This window comes from Vombatus ursinus, unplaced genomic scaffold, assembly GCF_900497805.2.
Source record: "Vombatus ursinus unplaced genomic scaffold, bare-nosed wombat genome assembly UNPS02014786.1, whole genome shotgun sequence".
Lineage (NCBI taxonomy): Eukaryota > Metazoa > Chordata > Mammalia > Diprotodontia > Vombatidae > Vombatus > Vombatus ursinus.
The window spans coordinates 663,227-689,004 of NW_020954564.1; the positions used below are offsets into that span (position 1 = coordinate 663,227).

At 44.7% G+C, this 25,778-nt stretch overlaps 1 protein-coding gene across 4 annotated transcripts; it reads left to right on the forward strand.

Moving 5' to 3' along the window:
* Positions 1-1,572: 1,572 nt before the first annotated feature.
* LOC114046949 (ranBP-type and C3HC4-type zinc finger-containing protein 1-like) lies at positions 1,573-24,468 on the forward strand. 4 transcript variants are annotated; one of them, XM_027867589.1, is made up of 13 exons: positions 1,573-1,882; positions 5,298-5,400; positions 6,279-6,423; positions 8,454-8,547; positions 9,107-9,305; positions 9,659-9,798; positions 14,520-14,693; positions 17,159-17,319; positions 18,349-18,460; positions 19,696-19,875; positions 20,857-20,955; positions 23,105-23,248; positions 23,651-24,468. In XM_027867589.1, the coding sequence occupies exons 2-13, from the start codon at positions 5,379-5,381 to the stop codon at positions 23,729-23,731; spliced, it is 1,551 nt and encodes a 516-aa protein (XP_027723390.1). In that variant the 5' UTR covers positions 1,573-1,882; positions 5,298-5,378; the 3' UTR covers positions 23,732-24,468. The 4 variants fall into 4 exon arrangements, with proteins under 4 accessions (XP_027723390.1, XP_027723389.1, XP_027723391.1 ...); XM_027867588.1 differs by having other exon boundaries at positions 1,573-1,860; XM_027867590.1 differs by having other exon boundaries at positions 1,573-1,695.
* The last annotated feature ends 1,310 nt before the right edge of the window (positions 24,469-25,778 follow it).

Below are 25,778 nucleotides of genomic sequence, written 5' to 3' on the forward strand. Positions count from 1 at the left end.
GGCTATACATATAACATGGTTTTTCAAAAAAAGCAAATGGTGTGAAATGGAAATTCATGGTTTTATATTTAATCCTCTTTTTATGTTGTGCTGCATACATGGAAATGTTCTTTTTTTTTTTCTTTTTGCATTTAAGTTCAAAAAGAATAAAAAATTTTAAAATACCCAACAAATGGAAAGACGTGAATTGATGAAGAATTAAGCAGAGCAAGGAAAACAATATCTCCAACAACTACAACAATGTAAATGGAAGGAACAACTACCACAAAACAATTGAATATTAATGTTGTGAAAATATAAAGAACTAGTTTTGACACAAAAGAAAGATATGAGAAGATATCTCTCCTTGCTCCTTAGCAGGGGGAAAGGGGAGTGTCTATGGATGTAAAATGTTGCATGTACCATCAGATTTTTTTTAAAGTTTTAATCAGTTTTGCTGAATTAAATTTTTTTCCTAAAAAAAATTCTTTGTAAATAAGGAATGGGTCTCTGGGACAGAAGGGTTGCGAGGGAAAATCTAGGTGGCAAGGTAAAGACAGAAAATATCAACAAAAATCTAGCATTACAAAATAAAAATGAATTTAAAAAAAAGAATAATATTTAGTCTGTTAATAAAGTCCAGTGACAAATGCTAAGGAAAAGGAAAAGAAAAAGGGAAGTAGGTGTATTTTTTAAGTTACTTTGGGAAAAGAAGAGGAACAAAGTGTGCTGCCCTGAGTTGTTGAGACAATGACAATGAACGACTTAGAGAGGGAGGGGCCCTCAACTCTTACTTTGCTGTTGTTTTTTCTGCCAAGTAGAATGGTTTTTGGTTTGGAAAAGGCAGCACCAAAGTTATGAATAAGAACTTGATTCACAAGATCCCAGAAGAGAAATTGCAAAACCTTCTATATTTCTGCTAGTCGTGTATTACTTTCTCAAGGTCACATCATTCCGCCAGGCCTGGTTCTCTGCCTAGCCATGTGACCTTGGAGAAGTTATTTCTTCTGACTGGACCTGTTTTCTAACCTGTAAAATGGGAACATGGATTAGATGGGCTCTAAGGCTATCTACACCTTTTGTTTGGGCAGCTAGGTGGCACAGGGGAGCTCCAAAGCCTGGAATCAAGAGAACCTGAGTTCAAATTCGGCCTCAACACTTACTAGCTGTGTGATTCTAGGGCGGCAAGTCACTTAACCGTGTTCGCTTCTGTTTCTCATCTGTAAAATGAACTGGAAAAGGAAATGACAAACCACTCTAGTATCTTTTCCAAGAAAACCCTCAAAAAAAAAATGGGGTCACAGAAAGTCTGACACGACTCAAAAAATGACTGAACAACAACTAAATGGGATAGTTTGTAAAGATATTATTATTATTACTATATAATTATTATTCCGATCCCGAGCAGTCCTAATCTTTGTACGTTTCTCTGCATCGCTAGGTCTCCATTCCCCCCTCCCCCCTTTTTGCCGGCCTTGTCAATTTCTCGGATGCCTCTCCCACCCAATGAGGCTTCTCCGATTCGTGACTCCGCCTCCCCAGCCCCGCCCCCTCTGCGCCCTGGACTTAGCCTGTTCCCCGCCCCTCGGTCTCTGCCCCTACTTGGGGCTTCCTCTTCCTTCCTCCTTCTTCCTCCTCCTTCCTCCTCCTTCCTCCTCTTTCCTCCTTTTTTCTCCTCCTTCCTCGGGCCGCAGCCAAGCCGGGCCGGATCGGGTGGTGAGTGGAGCCTACGAGGGTCCGGGAGGTATCCGGGTCGCCGCTGCCCGCCGGGGGCCGGGAGGAATCGTCCACTGAGAGCCAGCTCTGCCTTAGGGCCCCGCGACCCCCTCCAGGGGCAGCCCTGGCAGCGAGCGCCCAGCATCCCGACCTGGCCCCAACCAGGTCAGCGCCTCCGCCTCCCCAGGTGTCTGTCCCCCCTCCCCTGCCTCTCCACTCCCCCCTCCCACGGCCGAAAGTTTCCATTCCCTCTTCCCCTCCCTGGCCCTTCTCCCTCATTTCCTGGCCCCGGGTCACTTTCGGGTTTCTCTTCTCAAGCCCCTCCCCTTCCCAAACTTGGGGGCCCCTGATAACGATAGGCCAGACGATTACCCCCTTTGGGCCTGTTTCCCCACTATAAAATAAGGGAACTGAGCTCTAGGTTCTTGAGGCCCCTTCCAGCCCAGACATTCTTTGTGCTGAGGTCCCTTCCAGTTCTGACATTTTATCTCCTCAGAGCTCTGAAATTCTGTGTTCTGAGGTCTCTTCCAACCCTGACGTTATGTATCCTAAGATTCCTTCCAGTCCTGACGTTCTGTAGTCTAAGGTTTCCTCCACCTCTAACATTATGTTCTAAGATTCTTTTCGGCTCTGACATTTTGTGTTCCAAGGTCTCTTCCAGCCCTAACATTATGTATTTATTTTAACTTCTGACATTCTGTGTTCTAAGGTTCCTTTCAGCTCTGGCATTTTATGTTTTGGACACCTTTCTAACTCTAAATCCTGTGCTCCTGTGATAGATTTGGGTTCTCTGTGTCTCTCTAACCTCATCTACCCCCATCCCTTTTCAGATTTACTGGTGGTGTCACTATCACCAATTAATTCTGTTATTCAAGGGGCCTGCTTTGTAGTTGCCTGTTGTTAGCTTTTCTCCCCTCACCACTGGCATGCCAATGGCACGGAGGAGATAAATAATACCAGCCAGAGTACAGTAGAATTAAAAGGGTGAATCTGCAGCTAAAAAAATACTCAGAACTCATCATCCAGATGAAAACTGCAAAGGTTTGTTAAACATCCAACAAGTGCAGAGTTGATGTGTCAGAGATTTAGGGGATATACTCTGATCTATGCTAAGAGATATACAGCTTGGGGAGCTGGTAGGATGATACTGGGGAACAGTAACTCCTGAGCTGAGATATGAAGGGAAGGGATTGACAAATGGAAACTGTTCCAAGCAAAGGTGAAAGTGTGAGCTAAGGCTGGGAGTCCAGAGAGAGCTGGATCACCCAGGGCTGGGGAGGAGGAGTTTGTGAAGGCAGTAAGGCTGGACTTTGCACACAAAGTTATTTATTTTACATCTCATAATGCTCTCTATCTCTTGTTTGGTTATAAATTCTTCCCTTATCCATAGATCTGGCAAGTAAACTATTCCATGCTCCCCTAATTTGCTTATAGTATCACCCTTTATGTCGAAATCATTTACCCATTTTGACTTTTATAAAAAACCTCCAAATGGGTGTTCTAGCCAATATACTTGGCCAAGAGTTATCTTTCTAGTGAATAGCTCCAACAACATTCCTCCCCACTTCTGAGACCTTTCATGGTTCCCTATCATCTGAGAAAAACCTAGCTCTATGTTTCAATATCCCTACTAAAATATGGTGTGTAAATATAGATATATGATAACCAGGGCCCTCTATAGCCTTGCTTCACTTTTTCAGTTCATCAAACATTTACTAAGCTCCCTAATGTGTGCAAAGTCCAGCCTTATTGCCTTCACAAAGTCCAGTGAGGCTAGACAGGGCTTGCCTAGAGATAGTACAGAAGAAAGGAGGAGGATGACTGAGAAAGAGACTGAAGAAATAAAATGGAAAGTCCTTGGCTATGGTAATCGTCAAGACAAGCTGGTACTGACTAAGAAATAGAGTCATGGATTAGTGAAATAGATTAGGTACACAATACACTGTAGTATGACCATGCTAATCTAGTGTTTAATAAACCCAAAGATCCAAGTTTTTGGGGCAAGAACTCACTATTTGACAAAAACTCCTGGGAAAACTGGAAAGTAATTTGGCAGAAACTAGGTATAGATCAACATCTCATACCGTATACCAAGATAAGGTGAAAATGGGTAAATGATTTAGACATAAAGGATGATACTATAAGCAAATCAGGGGAGCATGGAATAGTTTACTTGCCAGATCTATGGATAAGGGAAGAATTTATAACCAAACAAGAGATAGAGAGCATTATGATATAAAATAAATAATTTTGATTACATTAAATTAAAAAGGATTTGCACAAACAAAACCAGTGCAGCCAAGATTAGAAGGAAAGCAGAAAACTAGGGGAAAATATTTATAGCAAGTTTCTCTGATGAAGACCTCATTTCTCAAATACATAGAGAACTGATTCAAATTTATAAGAATACAAGTCATTTCCCAGTTGATAAATGGTGAAAGGATATGAACGGGCAGTTATTAGATGAAGAAATCGAAGCTATCTATAATTATATGAAAAAATACTCTAAATCTCTATTGATTAAGGAAATGCAAATTAAAACAACTCTGAGTTACTACATCACACCTATCAGATTGGCTAATATACCGGAAAAGAAAAATGACAAATGTTTGAAGGGGTGTGGGAAAATTGGGACACTAATGTGCTGTTGGAGTGGTCGAACTGATTCAGCCATTCTGGAGGGCAATTTAGAACTATGCCTAAAGGGCTATAAAACTGTGAGTACTCTGACTTAGCAATATCACTACTAGTTCTATACCCAAAGAGATTTAATTTAAAAAAAAAAAGGAAAAGGACCTACATATACAAAAACATTTATAGCAACTCTTTTCATGGTAGCAAAGAATTGGAAATTGAGGGGATGCCAATGGGGAATGACTGAACAAATTGTTGTATATAATTGTGATGGAATACTATTGTGCTATAAGAGATGACAAGCTGGGTGCTTTCAGAAAAACCTGGAAAGACTCATACAAATTGATGCAAAGTGAGCAGAACCCAGAGAACGGTGCATACAGTAACAGCAATACCATACGATAACACCTGTGAATAACTTAGCTATTCTCAGCAATACAATGATCCAAGACAATTCCAAAGGACTTAGGATTAAAAATGCTATCCAATTCCCAGAGAAAAAACTAATAGAATCTGAATGTAGGTCAAAGCATACTTTTTAGGAAAAACTTTATTTTTGGGGGGTTTTTTGTCTGTTTTTTTTTCACAATGTGGCTAATATGGAAATATGTTTTGTACGACTGCACATGTATCAACACATGTATATAACATATCAAAATGCTTGACTTCTCAAAGAGTAGGGAGGGAAGGAGATAATTTGGAATTCAAATTTTTAAAAAATGAATGTTAAAAATTGTTTTTATATATAATTGGTAAAAAAAATATTTTAAAACAAACAAAAAAAGAAAGTGCTTGGTTAACGATTAGATGTGGGAAGAGAGGGAAAAATCAAAAATGACTGGGACATTTCAAAGCAAAAATTGAGAAACTTATTCTCAAACTAAAGGAAAATAACTTTTGAATTTTTCTGTTTGGGAATTCTCTCCCTTTTCCTTTCTTGTTCGCTTGGGTTCTCCCATGGCTTCTAGGGTAAAGAAGGGTTCTGGATGGTCCCTCTACAGACTGAGCCTGCTGATTGGATTTGAGTGGGATGGGCACAGTGCAGCCTGATGGAAGAGAAGACCAAGAAAGGTAGAGCATTGGGTTCAGAGTTGGAAGACCTGGGTTCAAGTTCCAGCATTGACACTACCTAGATGTATGTTGTTGTTGCTGAGTCATTTTACTCCTGTTGGACTCTTCATGACCCCATTTGGGGTTTTCTTGGCAAAGATACTAGAGTCATTTGCCATTTCCTTTTCCAGCTCATTTTACAGATGAGGAACTGAGGCAAACAGGGTTAAGTGACTTGCTCAGGGTCACACAGCTAGTAAATGTCTGAGGGGGGATTTGAACTCAGGTCTTCCTGACTCCAGGGCTCTGTCCACTTTGTTAGCTAGCTGCCCCATCCTAGAAGTATGACCTTGGGCAAATTACTTCCCTTCTCTGAGTTTCATTTTCTTCTGTAAAATGAGGGTAATAATACCAGCCCTTTCTACGTCATAGGGTTGTTGGAAAGAAAATCCTTTTTATATGTAAAAGTAATATAGAATTGGGAAATATTATTGTTATTGTTGATTTTGTAAATAAGAACTATCTGGGAAGTAGAGGATGGTTTAAGGTGAGGAGGGTTTAAGGTCTGGGAGAACTGGGAAGGGCTTTGTGTGGGTAACCTGGGGACATTTTCAGGTTTAGGTCTTCCATTTCTATTCCCCGCAAGTGGGTGAGGTTTGAAGAGGTCAGGATTAATCTTTAGCTCTTCCCAAGACTCATGTAGTTCACTTTTGCCCCTGTGGAAATGCCAAGCCTCTATGCCCTTGGCCAAGCTTTAGATTTACGAGAACCAGGGACTCTCTGGAGATCCATTCTTGCTTCTGAATAGAGAACAGAAAACCCTTTCCCCTACTTCCCTGCCTCAGATGAATACTTTGCCTTACAATCTCTCTCTCCCACATCCCTCACTCCCTTTGCAGTGGAGGAGATGGCCCTGAAGCTGGCTCGGGCTGTGGCAGGTGGGGATGAGAAGATGGCAGTGAGCTGTGCCACCTGGCTGGCAAAGCATCGGGCTCTGCTGACACTGCAGCTTAAATCAGAGGTCTCTCCCAAACAGGAGATCAAGTGAGTGCTGGACAGTAGACTGGGCAGAAGGGAGAGCTTGTCAGATTGTCTTGGGGGGGCGGGGATGGTACATTGATCTCTGAAAGAATTCTAATTACTGTCTCTGTGACCCTGGGCAAATGACTGTACCTCTTAGGGCCTCATCTAAGGCCTTTATAAGTAAGATGAAGGCTTTGGATGAGATGATTAGAAGTAGTTGCTAGGTGGTGCAGTGGTTAGAGGATGAATCTGGGCTCAGGAAGATCTGAGTTCAAATTCAGCTTCAGATATTAGCGGCATGACTCTGTGCAAGTCTGTTTGCCTCAGTTTCTTCATCTGTAAAATGAGAATAATCATAGCATCTACCTCCAAAGATTATTGTGAGGATAACATGGGATAATATTTATAAAGAAATTGCAAACCTTAAAGAGCTATGTAAGAATGCTAGCTATTATCATTATTATTATTATTGTTATCCTTTAAGGTCCCTTCTACTCATAAGTTCTGACTTTCAGATAGGATGGAAGGCAGGCAAGTATTAGAATAAGTTAACTAGGTTAAAAAAAAATGTAGGAAAGCTTTGGATTTTGTTATTTGTTCCTAAGGGAGGAACCAATGTGGGACAAAACTTCAGGGAGAGTTTATCCCAAAAAAATACTGAGAAGTAGGCTTGATTTTAGCTCAGGAGACAGAGAGGACTTCGAAGTCCGAGCCCTGTAGTGCTGTGCCAGATGGGATGCCTGTGGTCACTCTCCCTTAATAGGCTGTCAGTTCCTAAAGGGCAGAGACTTGGCCGCCTCTGCCTTTGCTCTAGCACAGACACCAAGGATGGGGTCAGCCTAACTTAGCAGCTAGCTTCCTTTCTCAGTTGGGCTGTGATGTGAGTGGTTCTGTCCTACATCTCTGGGTGGGTCTCATTTGGAGAAATGGTCCAGATTTGGATACTATATTTTAGTAGGGATATTGAGACTGCATAATGTAGTTGATATAAAGTCCCTTTTGGAGTCACTAGGACCTGGGTAGAAGCCCCTCTTCTGCTACCTGCTAGCTGTGTGACCCTGGTCAAGTCGCTTAATCTCTTAGTGTCCCAAACAACTTTGTAAAGAATATAATTTGTGCCACAGGAGGTGACTGTGTATTGGTAGAGAAAGTTTCCTTATTGGGGAAATACCTTATACCAATAAAAATCAGAATTCTAGGGGCAGCTAGGTGGCGCAGTGGATAGAGCACTGGCCCTGAAGTCAGGAGGACCTGAGTTCAAATCCAGCTTCAGACCAAACATTTGATACTTACTAGCTGTGTGACCCTGGGCAAGTCACCTAACCCCAATTGCCTAAAAACAAAACAAAAAAAATCAGAATTCTAGACCTCCCCCACCCTATTTTCTCCCAAAAAAAAAGTCACACTGTCTGAAGCAAGATTATGGAGATGAGGGAACTGGAAATCGGGCTCTAGAGGAGAGAGTGAGAGTGACAGAGACAGAGAGAATATGAGAGAATGAGAAAGAGAACAAGAGAGAGAGAGAGAATGAGAGACAAAGAGAATGGAAGACAGAGAGAGTATATCTGTCAGTCTGTCTATCTGTCTGCTGTGCTTAGAGATTAAGCACTCTTGCTGGGATGAGGCCCCACATGGGATGAACCATGTGACTTTTAACAAGAATGATGCCTTTCTATAATACCGTACTTTTGTGCACACCTTAGGTAAAGAACCTAAACATTCTATCTTCCCAGTGGCCCATAAGGGAGGCAGCCTCTAGAAAGGTTAAGAGAGGTCAGATAACTTGCCCAAGGTCACACAGCTAATGGGGCAGAAACAGGACTCAACCCTAGCATTCTACCTCCCAGCCCAGGGCTCTCCCCTGGGCAGCCAGCTGCTTGTACCCGTGGGATCTGTGACCTTGGGTGTCTGAGTGCGTATTTGTTTGTTCCAAGAAAGGTAGGCTGTAACTATGTGTGTGATTGGGTTACGGGAGAGAGGAGATCGTATATTATGTCTCTCTGTGTGTGGCCCAAACTTCTCTTCCCAGTGACAGCATTGTCTCCCCACAGGTTATGGGTGGGTGTGGAGGATGCTCAGATGCAGACTCTTCACATCTGGCTCATGGTGCGGCCCAACATGACAGTGGCTTCTCTGAAAGATATGGTATGAAGAGCTGGGGCTAGTGGCCAGGGCTGGGTTTGGTAGAATTGGTTTTCAAGGAACCAGAATGGGCTTGGTCACTGTAGCCAGACTGGATCATTTCCTCAACCTGAGGCTGGACCCAGCCAGACCCACTCCACAAGAGCACTGTGAGGTTGGGGATTGGGGGGAGAAGTGAAGGCGGGTGGGAAGCTCTTTCTCTGCCATAGATTCACTCAAAAGACTATGACTTTTTTCCCCTATCTCTGTTCCTCATCCTACCTATCCTTAACATATAACTCCCCACTGACCACTTCTCCCCTTTCCCATCCTCTTCCTTCCTCTCTCCTCCCCATCCCAATCTCCTTTTCTCTCTTTTCCCTCCTATCTCCTTCCCTCTCCTATCTTTCCTATCCCCTCTTTTCCTCTCTCTCCTTTTCCTCCTTTACTACTCTTTCTTTTTCTCCCTGCTTCTTTTTTCTCTCCTCCATCCTCCCTTTTTCCTTCTCTCTTCCTCCTCCTCCTCTTCTCCTTTCCTACCTTTTTTCCCTCTCTTTTTTTGTTTCTTCTCCCCACTGGCCAGGTCTTTCTGGACTATGGCTTTCACCCAAGCCTGCAGAGGTGGGTAATTGGCCAGCGGTTGCCGCGTGACCAGGACACACTGCATTCATATGGGGTGAGGCAAGATGGCGACAAGGCTTACCTGTACCTCCTGTCTGCCCACCACACCCAGCTTAGCCAGCAGGAGCTACAGAGGCAGCGGCAGCTCCGGGTTCTAGAAGGTAACAATTCTGGGGGCCAGTCCTGGGCTCTGGGACTGATTCCAGGGACAGCTGGAGGAAGACACAAGGGCATCTTCTGTTCTGTCCACATAATATATAGCTAGAATACATAGGTTGGGAGCCAGGAAACCCAGGTTTGAATCCTTTTTCTGCCATCCTGTGACCTTGAGTAGGTAACTTCCACTCTCTGGTCCTCTATTTCCTTATTTATAAAATGGAGGCAGTAATACCTAGGCCTTTTTCAGGCAGAGGGCAGGGGAATTGCAAAAATCATATGAGCTACTAAATGGATAAACCACGGTGAGGATGGCGGCGCAGGTGAGGGTGTCTCTGATGCCTCTTCTCCTTTGCAGACTTGGGCTTCAGAGACCTTGCTCTACAGTCTCGGGGTCCACAAGAGCCCAGAGCCATGGAATCTCAAGAAAAAGTCCCCTCTGAGGATACTGGAACTACTGCTCCCTCTACTGTGGAAGCAGCCCCTGATCCCTCTGTGGTAAGGGATTAACTCTGCTCCTGCCTGCCCTGTGGCCCTCACCACTGAAACCCCCTTACCAAGCCAACCCTCTTCCTGCCTCTGAGTCCCATTCATAGCATCAGTCAATCAAACCTCATTGTTAAGTGCCTGCTACATGCCAGGTGCTCTTCTAGGTGCTGAAGATAAAAATACAAAGATTGAAACAAAATGTACTTTTAGGGAGCTTAACATTCTAATAGGGGAGACAATGAGGAAGCGTATGTGTAGAATGCTTTATGTACATACAGATTAATTATAAAGAGAATAAATACAAAGCAGTTAAATTCAAGATATTTGGAGAGGGAGGGCACCAGCATTTGGGGGGATCAGAAAATGCTTCATGTAGAAGGTGGTGCCTGATTAGTGTCTTGAAGGAAGAATTCTATAAGACAGAAGTTTGGAAGAGGGGAATTTTTCTGGGGGGTGGGGGTAGATAATGAATTCATTTTTGGACAGGTTGAGTTTGAGCTATCTCTAAGACATCCAGTTTGAAATGTCCAGGAGGCAATTGATGATTTGGGACTGAAGCTCAGAAATTGGGAGAGACTGGGGCTGGATATATAGATCTGGGAGTCATCTGTATAGTGGTGATAATTAAACCCAGGGGGAATTGATAAAATCACCAAGAGGGAGAGTATATATAGAAACAAGAGAAGAGGTGCTAAGACAGATTCTTGGAGAACACTCATAGTTGGGGACTTGATATGGATGACTTAGCCAGAAAAAGAGATTGAGGAGAGTCAAAAAGTAGAAAGAGATAGGTAGATAGGTAGAAAAGAGAACTAGGAGACAGTAATGTCATGAAACTCCAGAGGATTTTCTCTATCCATAGCTACCCAAGCAAGAGGTATAGATAGTTGTTTTTTTTTAGGAGTTTAGCTAAGAAAAGGAGGAAAAACATAGAACAGTATCTCAGGTAGATGATGGTCTAGTGAAGGTTTTTAAAGGCTATTTTTGAGGAGTTGAGCATGTTTGAAAGTAGGAAAGGAATTAGTAGATAGGGAGAGGTTGATGATTCATGAAAAGGGGGATGATTGAGGATGCAGTATACTGGAGGAGATGAGGGGGATAGGATCAAGGGTAGCTGTAGAAGGCTTGGCATTGACAAGAAGGGTCACCCATTTGTCAGAAACTGGAGGAAAAAAAAGAGAGTGTGGGGATGATATCAAGGGGGTTTGAGATGAGGAGAGAAGATAGAGCTCACATTAAGTAGCCTCAATTTTTTCAGGAAAGTAGGTGGGTAGATCTTTGGCCGAAATAGCTGCCTAAACAGAGAGGCAAGCTGCCTAACTCCCCCAAATCCACTCCAGCAAAAACCTGAAATTCATGCCAGACTAAATCAAGAAATTCAATGAGATTTCTTCCACTCTAGAACTGCACAAAAAGTCAGCAAGCATCCTCTCAGCATTTGTAAAGAGGGCTGCCAGCTATTGGTAACCCAGTCCAGTAAGCCAGTGGAGGGCTAAAGATGTGTATAGTTTGCAAGGCTTTGTGTCTGGAGACAGCAACCACCAGGGTGCTTGTAAACCCAAGGAGCCCTTGGAAGCCCTAGGAGACAGTAGCAACCAGAGTGGTCCCTAGCATGTAGTCCTGAGATGCCATAGTGGGCCCTGAAGATCCTGTACTCTGAACCTTACAGATCCTGGGTTGCGGGTGGGGAGGGGGGTGCTTAACCCTGGGAAGGTGAAGTCAGCCCAGGAACTCAGGGAATCTAAAGAGGCAGAACACAAGAACAACCACCCTACGCAAAAACACAGCATGAGGTGAAGCCTGGCCCAAAGCTCCTTTCAGGAGCTGAAGATGGAAAAATGAGTAAATCAAAGAAGACACTAATCTGAATCAAAAATTATTGTGAATCTAGAGATCCCAAAAGGAGGAGCAGATGGCTCCATAACAACTTCAAGCACAGACTCAAGTTTATTAAAAAAAAAAATCATCTTCTACAAGGACTGCATGAATAGCTAGAAGAAATGAAGCAAGACATTAAAAAATGGAATAAAAGCTCTGGAAAAAAGAATTGGAAGGAGGATAAATAGTTTAGAAGAGAAAATGATAAACTTTACCCAAATAAGAGACTCTTTGTAAACTGGAATATACCAAACAGAAATTATGGACTTTTTTATTAGAATAAAATCAAGTGTTTTAATAGAAGAAAATAATGATATCTGATATGAAAGAACAGCTGGACTTGAAAAACAAATCAAGGAGAGATTTAAGAACTATTGGGCTCCCTGAAAACCATGTTTTGATGGGGGTGAAAAGCCTGGACATGTGAAAACTGTCCAGATCTATTAGAACCAGAGGGTAAAGTGAAGATATGAAGAATCCACTGGTCACCTCCTGAAAGGAATCCCAAAAGTCCTGGGAATGACTATCATAACCAACATCCAGGACCACCCCCCATATAAAAAAAAAAATGCTGCAAGTATCCAGAGAGAGTTCAGGTACCAAGGAACCACAGTTAGGACCACACAAAACCTGGAAGATTTTATGAAAAACTAGAGATCTTGGTTTGCAATATTCCAAAAGGCAAAAAATATAAGCTTACAACCAAGAGTATCATTACTATGAGGGGAAAATGAATAGTTGGTGAAATAGAGGATTTTTGAGCATTTCTGAGGAAAAGATCAAGGCTGAGTAGGAGCTTTTAAGTGCAAATGACAAAGGTCAAGAGGAAACCTGGAAAAAGTGTGTTTCTTTGAGTATTTGGAAGGGGCTGTGTATGATATTGTGATAATATTCCAAAGGAGGAAAAGAAACAAGTGTCTTTTCAGAACCTTAATATCTTCTAAGGATATTGAGGGAATTAAATGAAAAAACAGAGGTCTCCTAAGGGTAGATTAGTTCTGATCTGTGGATTTTAAGGGGGAGGGGCAAGGGAGAGTAAAAGAAATAGACTTACAAAAGGAAAAAGAAATGGGTGGAACATACTATTTCTCAGAATTGAGTTTGTGAGAAGAGCATACAAACATGGAGAAAGGGATGGAGGAAAAAGGAATCAGATAAACCTCACTTTTATCTGAAATAGACAAAGACTGAATGCCCACAAATGATTTGGTGTAGAAATACGTTAAACTTAACAGGGAAATAAATGAGGAGGCATTAAGAGGAAGCATAATTCAAGGGGGGTGATTTGGGGGTGGAGGGGCAGAACAAACTTCCTGATCCTGAAGGGGGAATTAAAAGGAAAAGAACTAGAATCTAAAGGGTGCCCATCAGTTTGAGAATGTCTGAACATTTGTTGTATCTGAATGTGATAGGATATTATTGCTCTGTACGAAATGACAAGGGGTTCATAGGGAATGTTGACTAGCATGACCCATTGTAGAATCAAGTGAGCAGAACCAAGATAACAGTGTTTACAAGAACAACACATTGTAAAGAAAAACAACTTTGAAAAACTTAAGAACTCTGATCAATACAATGACCCACACTATCTCCAGAGGACCTATGATGAAGCATTTAACCTACCTCCTAAAAGAACAGTGATGGACTCAAGGTACAGAAAGAGACACATTTTTGGTCCCGGTATCTGTGTGTATTCATTTTGCTTGACAATGCTTATTTATCTTAAGGTTTTTTTTTCTTTCGGTTTTTAAAATGGGGGTGGAGAGATAGAAGATGGTTAGCAATGCTGATGTCCCCCAAAATTCGGACCATCGAAACCTTTTCTAAAATGCATAGAAGACATCAAAATTCAGATGTTCAGAAAGAAACCCAGACAAGGATAGTTCTAAAAGTAATATGTGGAATTTATTATATACTTTAAAAATACTTTGAAATAGAGATCATGGTTTCATAAACAGTCTTTGTGATCTGCTGTGTATGTGAAAATGCTTTTTTTTTTTTTTTGGTGTCTAAGTTCAAAATAAAAGAAATTTAAAAATTAAGCAAGAAGCAACGCCCTTAGCTGAGAGGGAGAGGGATGAGGGAGGTGTGGGAGTCTTGATGAGAGAAGGTTTGGAATAACTTTTGGGGGAGTGAGACCGGGAATCAGTTAGGGAAGAATCAGAGAATTACATTTCCTTGAGACAGTACAGTGAGGGCTCAGTTGGGTAACATGAATTTATAATGTACCCAATCACCAGCCTGTGGACTTCTGGATTTCCATTCAGGAAGGGAAGAAATTAGCATTTACTAAGGCTTACTATGTGCCAGGCACTGAGTAGAGTGGGGAGTAATCTAGCTAGGGTTGAGGTTTAGCAAGGGATGAACAGTCATAAAGAGAAGGGATTAGAGAATAGAGCACAATACAGGAGAATTGACTGAAAAGGGAGGGAAGAGAGTTCAGTGCAGCGGTAACAATGGCTCGAGTAAGCCCTGAGGGGTTGGAGGAAGTGGAGGTCTGATGGAGGGGTAGAGGATTGATTTAGGAGGGTTGGAGAGATGGAATGTTAGAAAACTGTGGTCACTTGCGGGTAATGGTGGACTGAGTGTATGACCATCCCTTTGTGGCTGGAGTGGAGTAAGCTGTAGGTTGTGGGAACTGAGAGGACCGAGGTATTGGGAGGTTAAAAAATATGGATGTTGAAATCCCCTAGTATAAGGGTGGGAGTTGAAGAGCAGGTCATGTGGGCCAGGTGCTGAACTCCTTGAGATAGCAGGGAGAATGACCTGGGGGCTGGTATCCAGCAGCAGCCACCAAAATCTGGACTGGGTAGAAATATTTTATCATACCCTCCTTCCCTCTTCCTGCCCAGGCTGGCTGGGAATGTCCAGGGTGCACTTTTGTCAACAAGCCCACCAGGCCAGGCTGTGAGATGTGCTGTGAGGCTAGACCTGAAGGTTACCAGGTGCCCAGCTCCCACCAGCCGGATGAAGAGGAGCAGGCCCGGTTGCAGAATGAGGAAGATGCCCTGCGGCAGTACCACCTGGTAGGTCAGGGAGGACCCCAGAGTCCTCTGGGAATGTCCAGGCTGTCAGTCCCTCTGTTCCCCTCTTTCGAGCCCCTCAGAAGCAGATCTATCCCACACCAAGGAGATTTCTCCAGGCCCTTCTTGCTCTGACCATAACACAAGGCACTCTGCGTAAAAGAAATCAGGGTGGATTGAGAAGTCATTGGGTCCTAAGCCTGGCTGGCCGTAGGCTGAGACTTGTGGACTTGTTTGTTTTACACATTCTTCACAACGAAGGCTGCCTTCTGAGCCTGACCCTCAAAAAAGCTGCCTCAGGAATGGGCACCAGGAGACCTGAGTTCTAGTCTAGATCATGCCCTGAATGTAGCAATGTAGCATATTCTGTCTGTACACTGTACTTCTCTTAATACAGCCTGACTAGTACATCATAATACTGACTCATATTGTTGGAGCTTGTGGTCAACCCAAACCCTCAGTTTTTTTCACATATATTTCTAGGTGGCCAGATCTTCCCCATTCTGGGCAAGTGCAGTTTTGTTTTGTTTTGTTTTGTTTTGTGTGAGGCAATCGGGGTTAAGTGACTTGCCCAGGGTCACACAGCTAGTAAGTGTCAAGTGTCTGAGGCCATATTTGAACTCAGGTCCTCCTGACTCCCAGGCCAGAGCTCTATCCACTGCACCACCTAGCTGTCCGTGCAGTTGGTTTTTTGAACTGAAAGTCCAAGTATAGGACTTGGGTGGGGAAAATAGGAAGAATCCTGGACAAGAAGTTAGGACATTAGGGCAGGGGTCCTCAGCAAACTATAGTCTGGGGGCCAAATCCAACCTAACACCTGGTTTTGTACTATCTGCGATTTTTAAATAAAGTTTTATTGTATTTAAAAATACAGAAGCCAATTCAAAAGTAAGAACATGTACAAAAACAGGCAAATAGCTTGATTTAGTGCTTGGGCTATAGTTTGTAAGCCCCCTGCATTGGGATTTGAGTCCTTGGAATTACAGAGGCTCCTATGTGACCGTGGGTAAACCACTTTCATTTTCTCAGCCCCCTTTTCCTCATGTGTAAGAAAAAGGGTTAAAGGGTCTAAGATCCCATCAAGCTCTGACATTCTGTATTTCTTTAAGAAAAATATTTTATTTATGCTTTTTTACAAACATCACTGTTACTTCTCAATGTCACTAGCCCTCAGAGAATCTTCACTTATAGCTGATTAAGTAAAACAAACTGGCATACAGTGGCTTTGCCTCATTTCATATCCATAGCCCTGCACTTGTCCAAGGAGAGGAAGCAGGGACCTGTTTGCCCACCTCTCCTTCTGAATTAAGATTGGTTGCTGAATTTCTCAGAGTTCTAATGTCTTTAAACTTTTTTTTCGTTGTTGTTCTGAGCTTAATCACCAAAGAGTGAACCTTTCAGTATACAAAGAACAACAAAAAGGACTCTCTCTCTCTCTCTCTCTCTCTCTCTTTCTACATATATATATGTATATATATGTTCATATAAATATATGAACTGTTACATAGTTGTGGGTTTTTTTAATCAATTTATATTGATCTTTTGTTTTCACATCACCAACATGTTATGTCATTTTGCAGATATTTTTCATTATGTTATTGTGGTCTTTGTGTAGATTGTTTTATTTTTTTAAAATAATTGAGTTGATATCTTTTGTTTTTATGTTGCCTACGTTTCCCAAAACAGCCCTATCCTACACCCCTTTCCAGATAGTCATCTCTTATAATAAACAATAAGAAAGAGGAGGGAAATTTCATCAAAACTAATGAACCCATCGGAAATGTCTGATATTGTGTGGAGTATTCCTTACCCATAGTGCCCCACCTCTGCAAACAAGAGGGGTGGGTGCTGTGGCCAGGGGCCGAGCTTGGTTATCAAAATTGTTTCATGGCATTTAGTTTTGATTATTTCAATGCCACTCTTTCTATTTGCATTGTTGTAGTTGTGATGGAGATGTTTGCTCTGTAGCAGTTCATACCAGCTTTCCCGAGTCCCTCTGCATCCTTCATAGCCATCACTCCTCATAGGGCAATAATATTCCATCACATCCATGTACCATGATTTGTTCAGCCATCCTCCAGTCCTTGGGCACTCACCTTCCTTCTGGTTCTTTGTTGTCACAAAAAGTGCTGCTATAAATATTTGCGTAGGTGGAGTATCTTTCCAAAGCTCTCTCTTTGGCCTCCTGGTCTGATTTTCTCTATTCCCAAGTCTTCTTTGTCTAGCAGTCTTATAATCCTGACAATAGAAATTAGTCTGGGAAGGGAGAGGGAGTGGGATGTTAAGGGAAAATGTAGGCTGCCTAAGAACAAAAGATATCAATAAAAAACTTAGTTAAATGACAATGAAATGAGGCTATTCCTATCTGACTGATGCACAATGAACCCATGCTGACTCCCAGGTGATCCTGCTCCTTCCCAGGAACCTTAGCTCTCTCTCGATATGACTCCTTTCTCTCATTTGCTCAGAGGAAGCAGAAGCAGCAGGAGGGAAACTACCTTCAGCTCCTGCAGCTGGACCAGCGGAGCTTGGTGCTGAGCACGGAGGCCGTGGAGTGCCCCATCTGCTACTTGTCCCTGGGGCCTGGCGAGGGAGTTGTCCTGCGAGAGTGCCTTCACTCCTTCTGCAAGTACGGCCTGACTCCCTCGCCCCTGCCCTGCTCCATGCCCTGCTGATGGCCAAGCCCGGGCCTGGGGCTGGGAGGAAGAGGGCTGTCCCCCAGTGGAGTCCAGAAGCCTGAGGGGTTGGAGCAGAGTGTGGGGGTGGGATGGCACTACTCTGCCCTGGTTCCCAGAATCCCAGAATCTCAGGGAGAAGGGACCCAAGGTGACCCAGAGTCACTGGTGCCTGAGCAGGAACCCCTCCTACAACATCCTTGACAAGTGGTCATGTAGGCCACACTCTCACACCTCTATTGATGGGGAGCTCACTACTTAGAGAGGAAGTCTCCTACTCTAATTAGTAGGAAGTGTTCATTTATATCAAACCCCACACTTCTTACCCTGTAACTTTCCCTCCCATCCCCTCTGGTTCTTCGTTCTAGATTGAAGCAGTTGGAAGACAGCAAGTCATAGTCTGCTTAAATTTTCTCTTCTACAGGCTAAACATCCCGAGTGCCTTATAATAACAATAATAACAACTCACATTGCTGTAGAACCTTGAGTTTACAAAGTGCTCTCTCCATAACAATTGGGTGAGGTAGATGTTTCAAGTATTATCCCCATTTTACTGATGTGAGCACTGAGGCTTAGTAATATAGTGTAGTGACAAGGGTTTGAATTCTGCCTCTGACACTATATAATCCTTGGCAGGTCTCTTAACCTTCCTAGGCCTCAATTTTCTCATCTGTGAATTGGGAATAATAACAGTGCCTATCTCCCTGAGTGACCGTGAGGATCAGAGATATTTCTAACGTACTTTCCAACCTAAATGGGCTGTATGTTTAACTGTTATTATCACTATTATTGGTTTTGTCCTGATAAGCACTAATTAATTGTCTTGTCATGACTCCTCAGATCAGGGATTTGCCCCAGGTGTCCAGAGTCTAACTGCAGAAGACTTTCTCCTAGACCACACTGCCTTCCTTTAAACTTCCAGGGCCAACCTGGTCCCTCCTCCTCTCCTTATCTCCTTTTCTCCTCTTGCCCGCCTTTGCCAGGGACTGCCTTCAGGGCACAATCCTGAATAGCCAGGAGGCTGAGGTGTCGTGCCCCTACATTGATGACACTTACTCCTGCCCAGGGAAGCTGCAGGAGCGAGAGATCAGAGCGGTAAGGTCTGGTGTGGGGGGCACCTCGAGAGCTGAAGATGAGGGAGGGACCAGGGACTGTGGGGAACTCACAGCCTCTCTCTGTGGCAGCTGGTGGTGCAATAGATAGAGCACCAGGTCTGGAGTCCGGAAAGCCTGAGTTCAAATCCAACCTCAGACACTAGCTGTGTGGCCTTGGGCAAGTCACTTAACCTCTGTGCCTCAGCTTCCTCACCTGTAAAATAAGGATAATAATAGCATTTGCCTCTCAGCATTTTTGTAAGGATCAAATGAGATAATATTTGTAAAGTGCTTAGCACAGTGCCTGGCATGTAGTTAGCCTTATAGAAATGTTAACTATCTTTATTATTTTTTTATTACCTGTGGTACTAGTGCCTGATCATTAGTTGTGATTAGAGCCCTGAATAGAGACAGAGAGCAAAGACCTAGACCTCTCCCTTGTCCTCAGGGAGCTCGTGGTCTTGCTGGGGAGACAAGACACACACAGGAGGACAGAGTCCAGTTAAGGGCTAAAGGTGTATGAGTCATAGTCAGGGCTGTGGGACCTCAGGGGGAGGAGAAGTCACTGGAAACAAGTGGTCAGGGATGACTCCCTGGAGGAGGGATATCCCAAGCTGGGTCTTGAATGAATAATACTCACAGAGGAGAAGGAAGGTATCCTAGGCTAGTAATTCAACCGAGTATTATAGAATTCTAGAATCTCAGAGCCTGAAGGGAACTCAGAGATCATTTAGTCAGGAGCTAATGTCCAGAGTCTAACTGTAGAAGGCTTTCTGCTAGGTATACGGTGAAAGGAGCCGTGGATTTGGAATGGATTTAAGACCTAGGCTTACTTAAATTCTGGCTCTGCTGCCTACTATTTGAGTAAATCACTTCAATTCTCTGGGCTTCAGTTTTGTCATCTGTAAAGTGGGGACGGAGGGTCAAGTTAGATGGCCTTTTAAGGTTCCTTCCAGCCCTAAATCTGTGTTCCTGTGATTCTTACGATATTCTTGACAAGTAGCCATCCAGCCTTCACTGGAAGAGCTCCCAGGATGGGGATGCCCTTTCTCCTGAGGAAGCCTTTGGGACAGCATTGAAATGTCAAGTTACAGATTAATGGAGACCTCAGAGGTGGGTGGAGTTAATCTGGGAGGGCTTCCTGGATGGGTGACTGTCGAGAGGATGCTAGGAAGAGGCAGAGAGAAGGTGTCCGGGGCAGGCGGTCCCCCCAATGAGGGTAAGTTGTGATGGCAGCTCCTGAGCCCGGAGGACTATCAGCGTTTCCTGGACCTGGGCATCTCCATTGCCGAGAACAGAAGTGCCTTCAGCTATCACTGTAAGACCAATGACTGCCGAGGCTGGTGCTTCTTTGAGGATGATGTCAACGAGTTCACTTGTCCTGTGTGTGGGCACATTAACTGTCTGCTCTGCAAGGTCAGGATCCCAACCCCACCCCCACATCCCACGTCCAGCCTGGGAGGGGTCAGACGATCTTTCAACCCAACACACCCAACCTCCAACATCCCCAGACCCAATCCTGCCCTGATGCCTGCCAACCACCTCCCCTGCCCGTACCCATTCAGGAGACTGTTAAAGGGAGGCTAGATTGCCCAGTTCATCCCTCCTGTGTTTGGGGAGTGGGAAAGGAAAAAAAAGCTAAGCCTGTTTCCTACTCAGGGAAGATCAGAAGCTTCATCTTCATGTAACCAGAATCCATTTCGTAATTGGAGGAGCTGAAGCCCAGAGTTAAGGGGAGGGAGGGCAGAGGGACAGGATGAAGTGAGGCCTAGGGCCTTGGCCCAGAGGAAGCCGAGGCCCCATAGTTTACCATGACAAATACAGATGGGGCATTTACGGTAGGAGCCAGCAAGACAAGTGGTTCTGTTAGCTGGTATCAAAGTGAAACAATGCCACCAGCAGAGCTCTAGGGCAGGGGTTCTCAACCTGGGCGCTGTGACCTTGTTTTGAAAATATCTTGGTAACTATTTCAAAATAATTTGTTTCCTTGTAATCCTGTGGGATTTTATTTTATGTATTTAACAACATTCTGAGAAAGGCTTCACCAGACTGCCCAAATGGAGTCCATGATACACAAAAAGCTTAATAACCCTTGGTTAATAAGCCTGAGAAGTTGTACATCATGGCTGGGGAAGCCCAGGGCCCTTGAGGAATGAACTGACTGAGGAAGTTGGGGGAAGAGATCTGAAAAAAGAGCCGCTGGTGGGAGCTGGGCCACTGGAGGTGTCCGACTGGCCACAGCATACGGGTTACAGCTAGGGGCGCGTCCCGGCCCCAGGGCTTTTCCTACTCAGCAGAATGTCTTTCGGAGGCCTGAGAGCTAGGATGTCAGACTAGAAGAAGGAGCGGCCAGCTTCCAGGGGCACACTCTGATCCGACGCTCCCCTCCACCCACAGGCCATTCATGAGAACATGAACTGTAAGGAGTACCAGGATGACCTCGCCCTGAGGGCGCAGAATGATGTAGCTGCCCGGCAGACCACAGAGATGCTCAAGGTGAGGGGGTAGATGGGCCCAGCGTAGCTTATCTCTTAAGGCCTCTCCCAGCTCTGATGTTTCTGACATTCTAAGAATCTTCCCCTCAGTCCTAGTCCCTTCCCCTGTCCAGGCCAGTTTTTCTATCTGTAGCAGGAGAGGGGTTAGACTCAATGGTCCCCAAAGTCCTTTCTGGTTCTAAAATGCAATGATTCCATTCAGGGAAGAAATGGAATTTGAACTCGGCCTTGGAGGGTGGGTAGGCTCTGGGTAATAACAATTAAGGCTCACATTTCTGAAAGTGCTTTAAGGCTTACAAAGCACTATCCTCACAACTGCCTTGTGGGGTGGGTAGTGCAAGGATCCTCATTTTATAGATGAGAAAAGTAAGGTTCAGAGAAATTAAATGATTTGCACCATGTTCACATCATAGGCAGGGCTTGAGCTCTGGTATTCCAATATATGAAAAACTAGGGAGCTGGGGCTAGTAAAACTGGTGAGAGGAATAGCATGAGCAAAGGAGGGGAGGTAGGAATTAAAATTAATTCATTAAAAACATAGGTGACATAGGGGAGAGGGCACTGTATTTAGAGTCAAAAGACTTGGGTTCTAAAGATAACTCTGTTAGCATGGGATTTTACACAATCTGTCTGATCTTGGACAATTTGCTTCTCCTTTCTGAGCCTCACTTTCCCCATCTCTAAAATGAGATGGTTGGACTGGATGATAATAATAGCTGACATTTAACAGCACTTCAAGTGTTTATCAAGCGCTTTACAAATATTATCTCATTTAATCCTCACAATAACCCTGGGAGGAAGGTGCTGTTACTATCCTCATTTTACAGATGAGGAAATTAAGGCAGATGGTGGTTAAGTGACTTGCCCATGGTCACACAACTAACAAGTGTCTGAGGCTGAATTTGAACTCGGGACTTTCTGATTAGATCTAACACTCTGCCCACTGTATCACCCAGCTGCCTCTTGAGAGCTGAGGCTTCTTCTAGCTTTAAATCCTGCAGTCTTATGAAGCTTTGTGTGAGGTCCTGTGCTTGGAGCCAAGAAAGATAGAGAGTTATAATCCTTGTTCTACATGAGTATGAAATCAAATAGAGGAGAATGAATTATGTACATAAATAATTAGAATACCAGTTAGGCTTTGTGATAGAGGCCTAGGTCATTCAGAGAGGCCTGAGAAGCTTAAGGAAGAAGGGATCACTTCCAGCTGGGAGGAATCAGGGAAGCCTTCCTAGAGGAAGTGGTTATGATCTGAGCGGTGAAGGATGGCCATGAACCTGGCAGTGAGACGGATGGGGAAGACCAGGCCAGCGAGGGGAGAAGTGCTAGAATTGTCCACTACCCTCATTTCCAGACGAAGAGCTGGATGGGACTAGTCGGTCGAAGGTGGAGCTGTGGGTGCCTGTGCCTTCTGTGGGCAGTGGAACTGCTGGCAGCCTAGTGGAGACCCCTGGGACTGGAAATCAGGAGACTTGGCTGGCTTCTAGTCTACACTGCCACTCACTCTCAGTGTGACCCAGGCTAGGTCACATTCCATTTCTGGACCTCAGTTTCCTTATCTGGAAAATGGAGACCATCATCATCAGACTCACAATTAGGGCAGTGTGATCAGAGCTTTGGCCTAGGGCATCAAAATTTAGTGGTTGTATCTCTTCAACAGGTAGAAACAACTGAGCTCAGCTCCTAGTTTAGCAAAAATTATTAAAAAATTATTAAAATTATTAAAATTAAGAAGCCAGGTAGAGCACTTCCTTCTCCTTCTCTTTCTCCCTCACCCCAAATGAATTTCTCCCTGCCGTGGTCCCACCCTGTCCCCTGTAACTGTGGCAACCTCCCCAGCTCCAGCATCGTAGTGGTAGGATCTGAGGCTCATGGGGGTCAGGTGATCTTGCCTGGAGGTCTGTCCATCGTCTTCCTCCTTCTACGTACCCTGTCCCTTCCCCCAGCTGAATCAGCCAGGGCCACATTTTGTGGTGTCTTCTCAGAGGGAAGTAGCATTTCTGGTTCTGACTCTGGTAGCGCTCATATAACCTCACCTCACAGGGCCATTGTGACAGAGGCACTTTGTGTGACACCATAGAAGAGGGAGCCTTTGTTTTCAGCCATCTGGCGACGCTAACAGCCAGACTCTCTGTTACTCTGATTGCCGGTAGCTGATGCTGCAGCAGGGCGAGGCCATGCACTGCCCTCAGTGCCAGATTGTGGTGCAGAAGAAGGATGGCTGTGACTGGATCCGCTGCACAGTCTGCCACACGGAGATCTGCTGGGTTACCAAAGGGCCACGCTGGGGCCCTGGAGTGAGTCCTGGGCCCTGGGGGGGGCAGGGAAAGGGGCTTCCGAGGGCCCAGGAACCTGGTGGGGAGAGTGCTGGGGAGGCCAGGTATGCCCACATGACTCTTGTAGAAGTCATATCCCAGGAAGTCCAGGTCTGATTAACCGTTGAAGCAGGTATGCCCTTGTGTTTCTAAGACTGATAGACCCTTGGAGTGGGTGGGCCTTGAGGGGGTCTCTATGCTCTGTACTCAGCTGGCTTTCAGCAAGTGCTGTGTTGTACAGAGCCCCCGTCTCAGCAACATCCCTAGGTGAGTACTTGAGACGTAGGCAGAGAGGAAGCCACCTTGTCATGCCCTTTCTCATTCCTGTCCCTCCTTTCTAGTGTGGTCATCTCCCTAAAGTTCTCTCTACCCTCTGCTAATTAGGGCCTTGGGGATACCAGTGGGGGCTGCCGCTGCCGGCTGAATGGAATCCCCTGCCACCCCAGCTGTCAGAACTGCCACTGAGGAGCCCCTGAGGAGGCACAGAGCAGATCCTGGCCATGACAGCACAGCCACCCAGGCCACCAGGGCAAAACCAGCCCTCGGGGAACTGATCTTCCCAGCAGACATCCCCAGCCCTCACGTCCCGTCCTGCCCAGCACCACAGGCCCCCGGTGGGGCTGCCCATCCCAGCATAGATCAGGGATGATGCGGATGTGGATCCTGGGGGAGGCTTGGAGTGGGAAACTTGCCTTCCTGTGCTACCAAAAGGCCATCACTGGGGAGGAACCACAGTCCCCAGTGACTCTTGAAGGTGTGAGTTCATTGCAGTGCCTTTGTTTCTTTGGCAACTTTTGGCCAGCCTTCAGTAGAACAGACCTGCAGTCCCCTTCTCTGCTGCTATTGCTACCATTGTCTGGCTCTTGGCTTTAACCATGCTCTGGGTAGCCAACAACATTGAGGCTACCCACCCTGAGCCTTAATCACCTACAGACTTCCCAGCCAGGACAGAGTCACCCATAGGCTGGCCATCTACCGCCTACATGCCGGTAGCTCACAGGGAATCATTACCTTGGACCAGGCACAGAGGGGTTTTCCTTTTTCCCTGCTGCCAGGGTTTATAGACCAGCCCATAGTTGAGTGGGAGGCTCCTCACTTGTACTGGGCCCCTGGATTACTGAGGGAAGAGAGGTGTCCTCTGCATGGGGTAAAGCACCTTGGACTTGTGTGTTCACATTAAAGTTTTCTTTGAGGAACGGGAAGCCGTCATCTTTAAATGATATGTGCCAGCTCATCTGGGGTAACCCTTGGAAATACCTCTAATGGTCAAGGTTTTTTTTTTAAAACTTAACCCTAAATATACCTCAATGCAACTTCTTCTATCCCATCTCTACTCCTGCCCTTTGGGGCTGTTGAACAAAGGAAGTGCATTGATCATGATCCCGGAGCAAGTTAACAGCATAGGTGCATCTAGGCACTTGCCTTTTCTACGTTACACTTTCTCCCCCTCCCAAGGTCTGTATGTTTTGCTCTGATCATTGCTTGTCTATTGTAATAGCGGATATTAACATAGCACAATGGTGTGTTTATAATATTATTTTTTAAATTAATTAATTTGTTTTTGGTTTTCAACATTCACTTCCATAAGCTTTTCAGTTTTGTTTATGATATTCTAAGAAGCAAGAATCTTCCCTGACTGTAGTATCTCTGACGAGTGGTCAGATTGTACTTAAAGACTAACAGAGAACTCACTACCTCCCAAGGTAGCCCATTGCACTTTTAGACAGCTCCAATACTTTTTCTTCACATGAAGTTGAAATTTGCTTCCTACCCATTGCTTCTCATTCTTCCCTCTTCCACAAGGTGTGGTCGCTGAGTCATTTTCAGTTACGTCCGACTCTTCCTGACCCTTTAAGGGGTCTTCTCGGCAAAGATACTGCAGTGGTTTGCCATTTCCTTCTCCAGATGAGGAATTGAGGCAAACGGGGTTAAGTGACTTGCCCCGGGTTCATGCAGCTGGTGAGTGCCTGAGGCATGATTTGAACTCATGAACATGTCTTCCTGATTCCAAGTCCAGCGCTCTATCTACTGTGCCAACTAGCTTGCCCTCTTCCACAAGACAGCACTTCAAAATGCTTAAAGATAGATATGAGCACTTTCCATCCCCTCCTCTCTCTCCTCTCTCTCTCCTCTGGGCTAAATAGCTCCTTCAGCTGGTCCTTGTTATGTGGCATAGTTTCTAGTGTGGTGTGAAAATGAATACTCACATGTAATGGTGAGGTAAAGAGAGTGTACCTTACACATAAAATAGTGTGTGAGTGGGGCTGCCCCAAGTAACACTCATGTGTCACTTCCCATTGTTTTGACTTCTCCACCCACCCTGTGTGTGACCCCTAAGGAGAACACACTGCCGTTGCGGTTTCAATTACCCTTGCTATAAGAAATAGTCTTTTAAAAGTCAGAGTAATAAAATTCCATGAGAGACATCATGTGTAGTAATTAGTAGAGGAGTTAGGATGACCTGGGTTCAGTTCCTACCTCTGATACATGAGTTGGTAACCGTGGGCTAGCC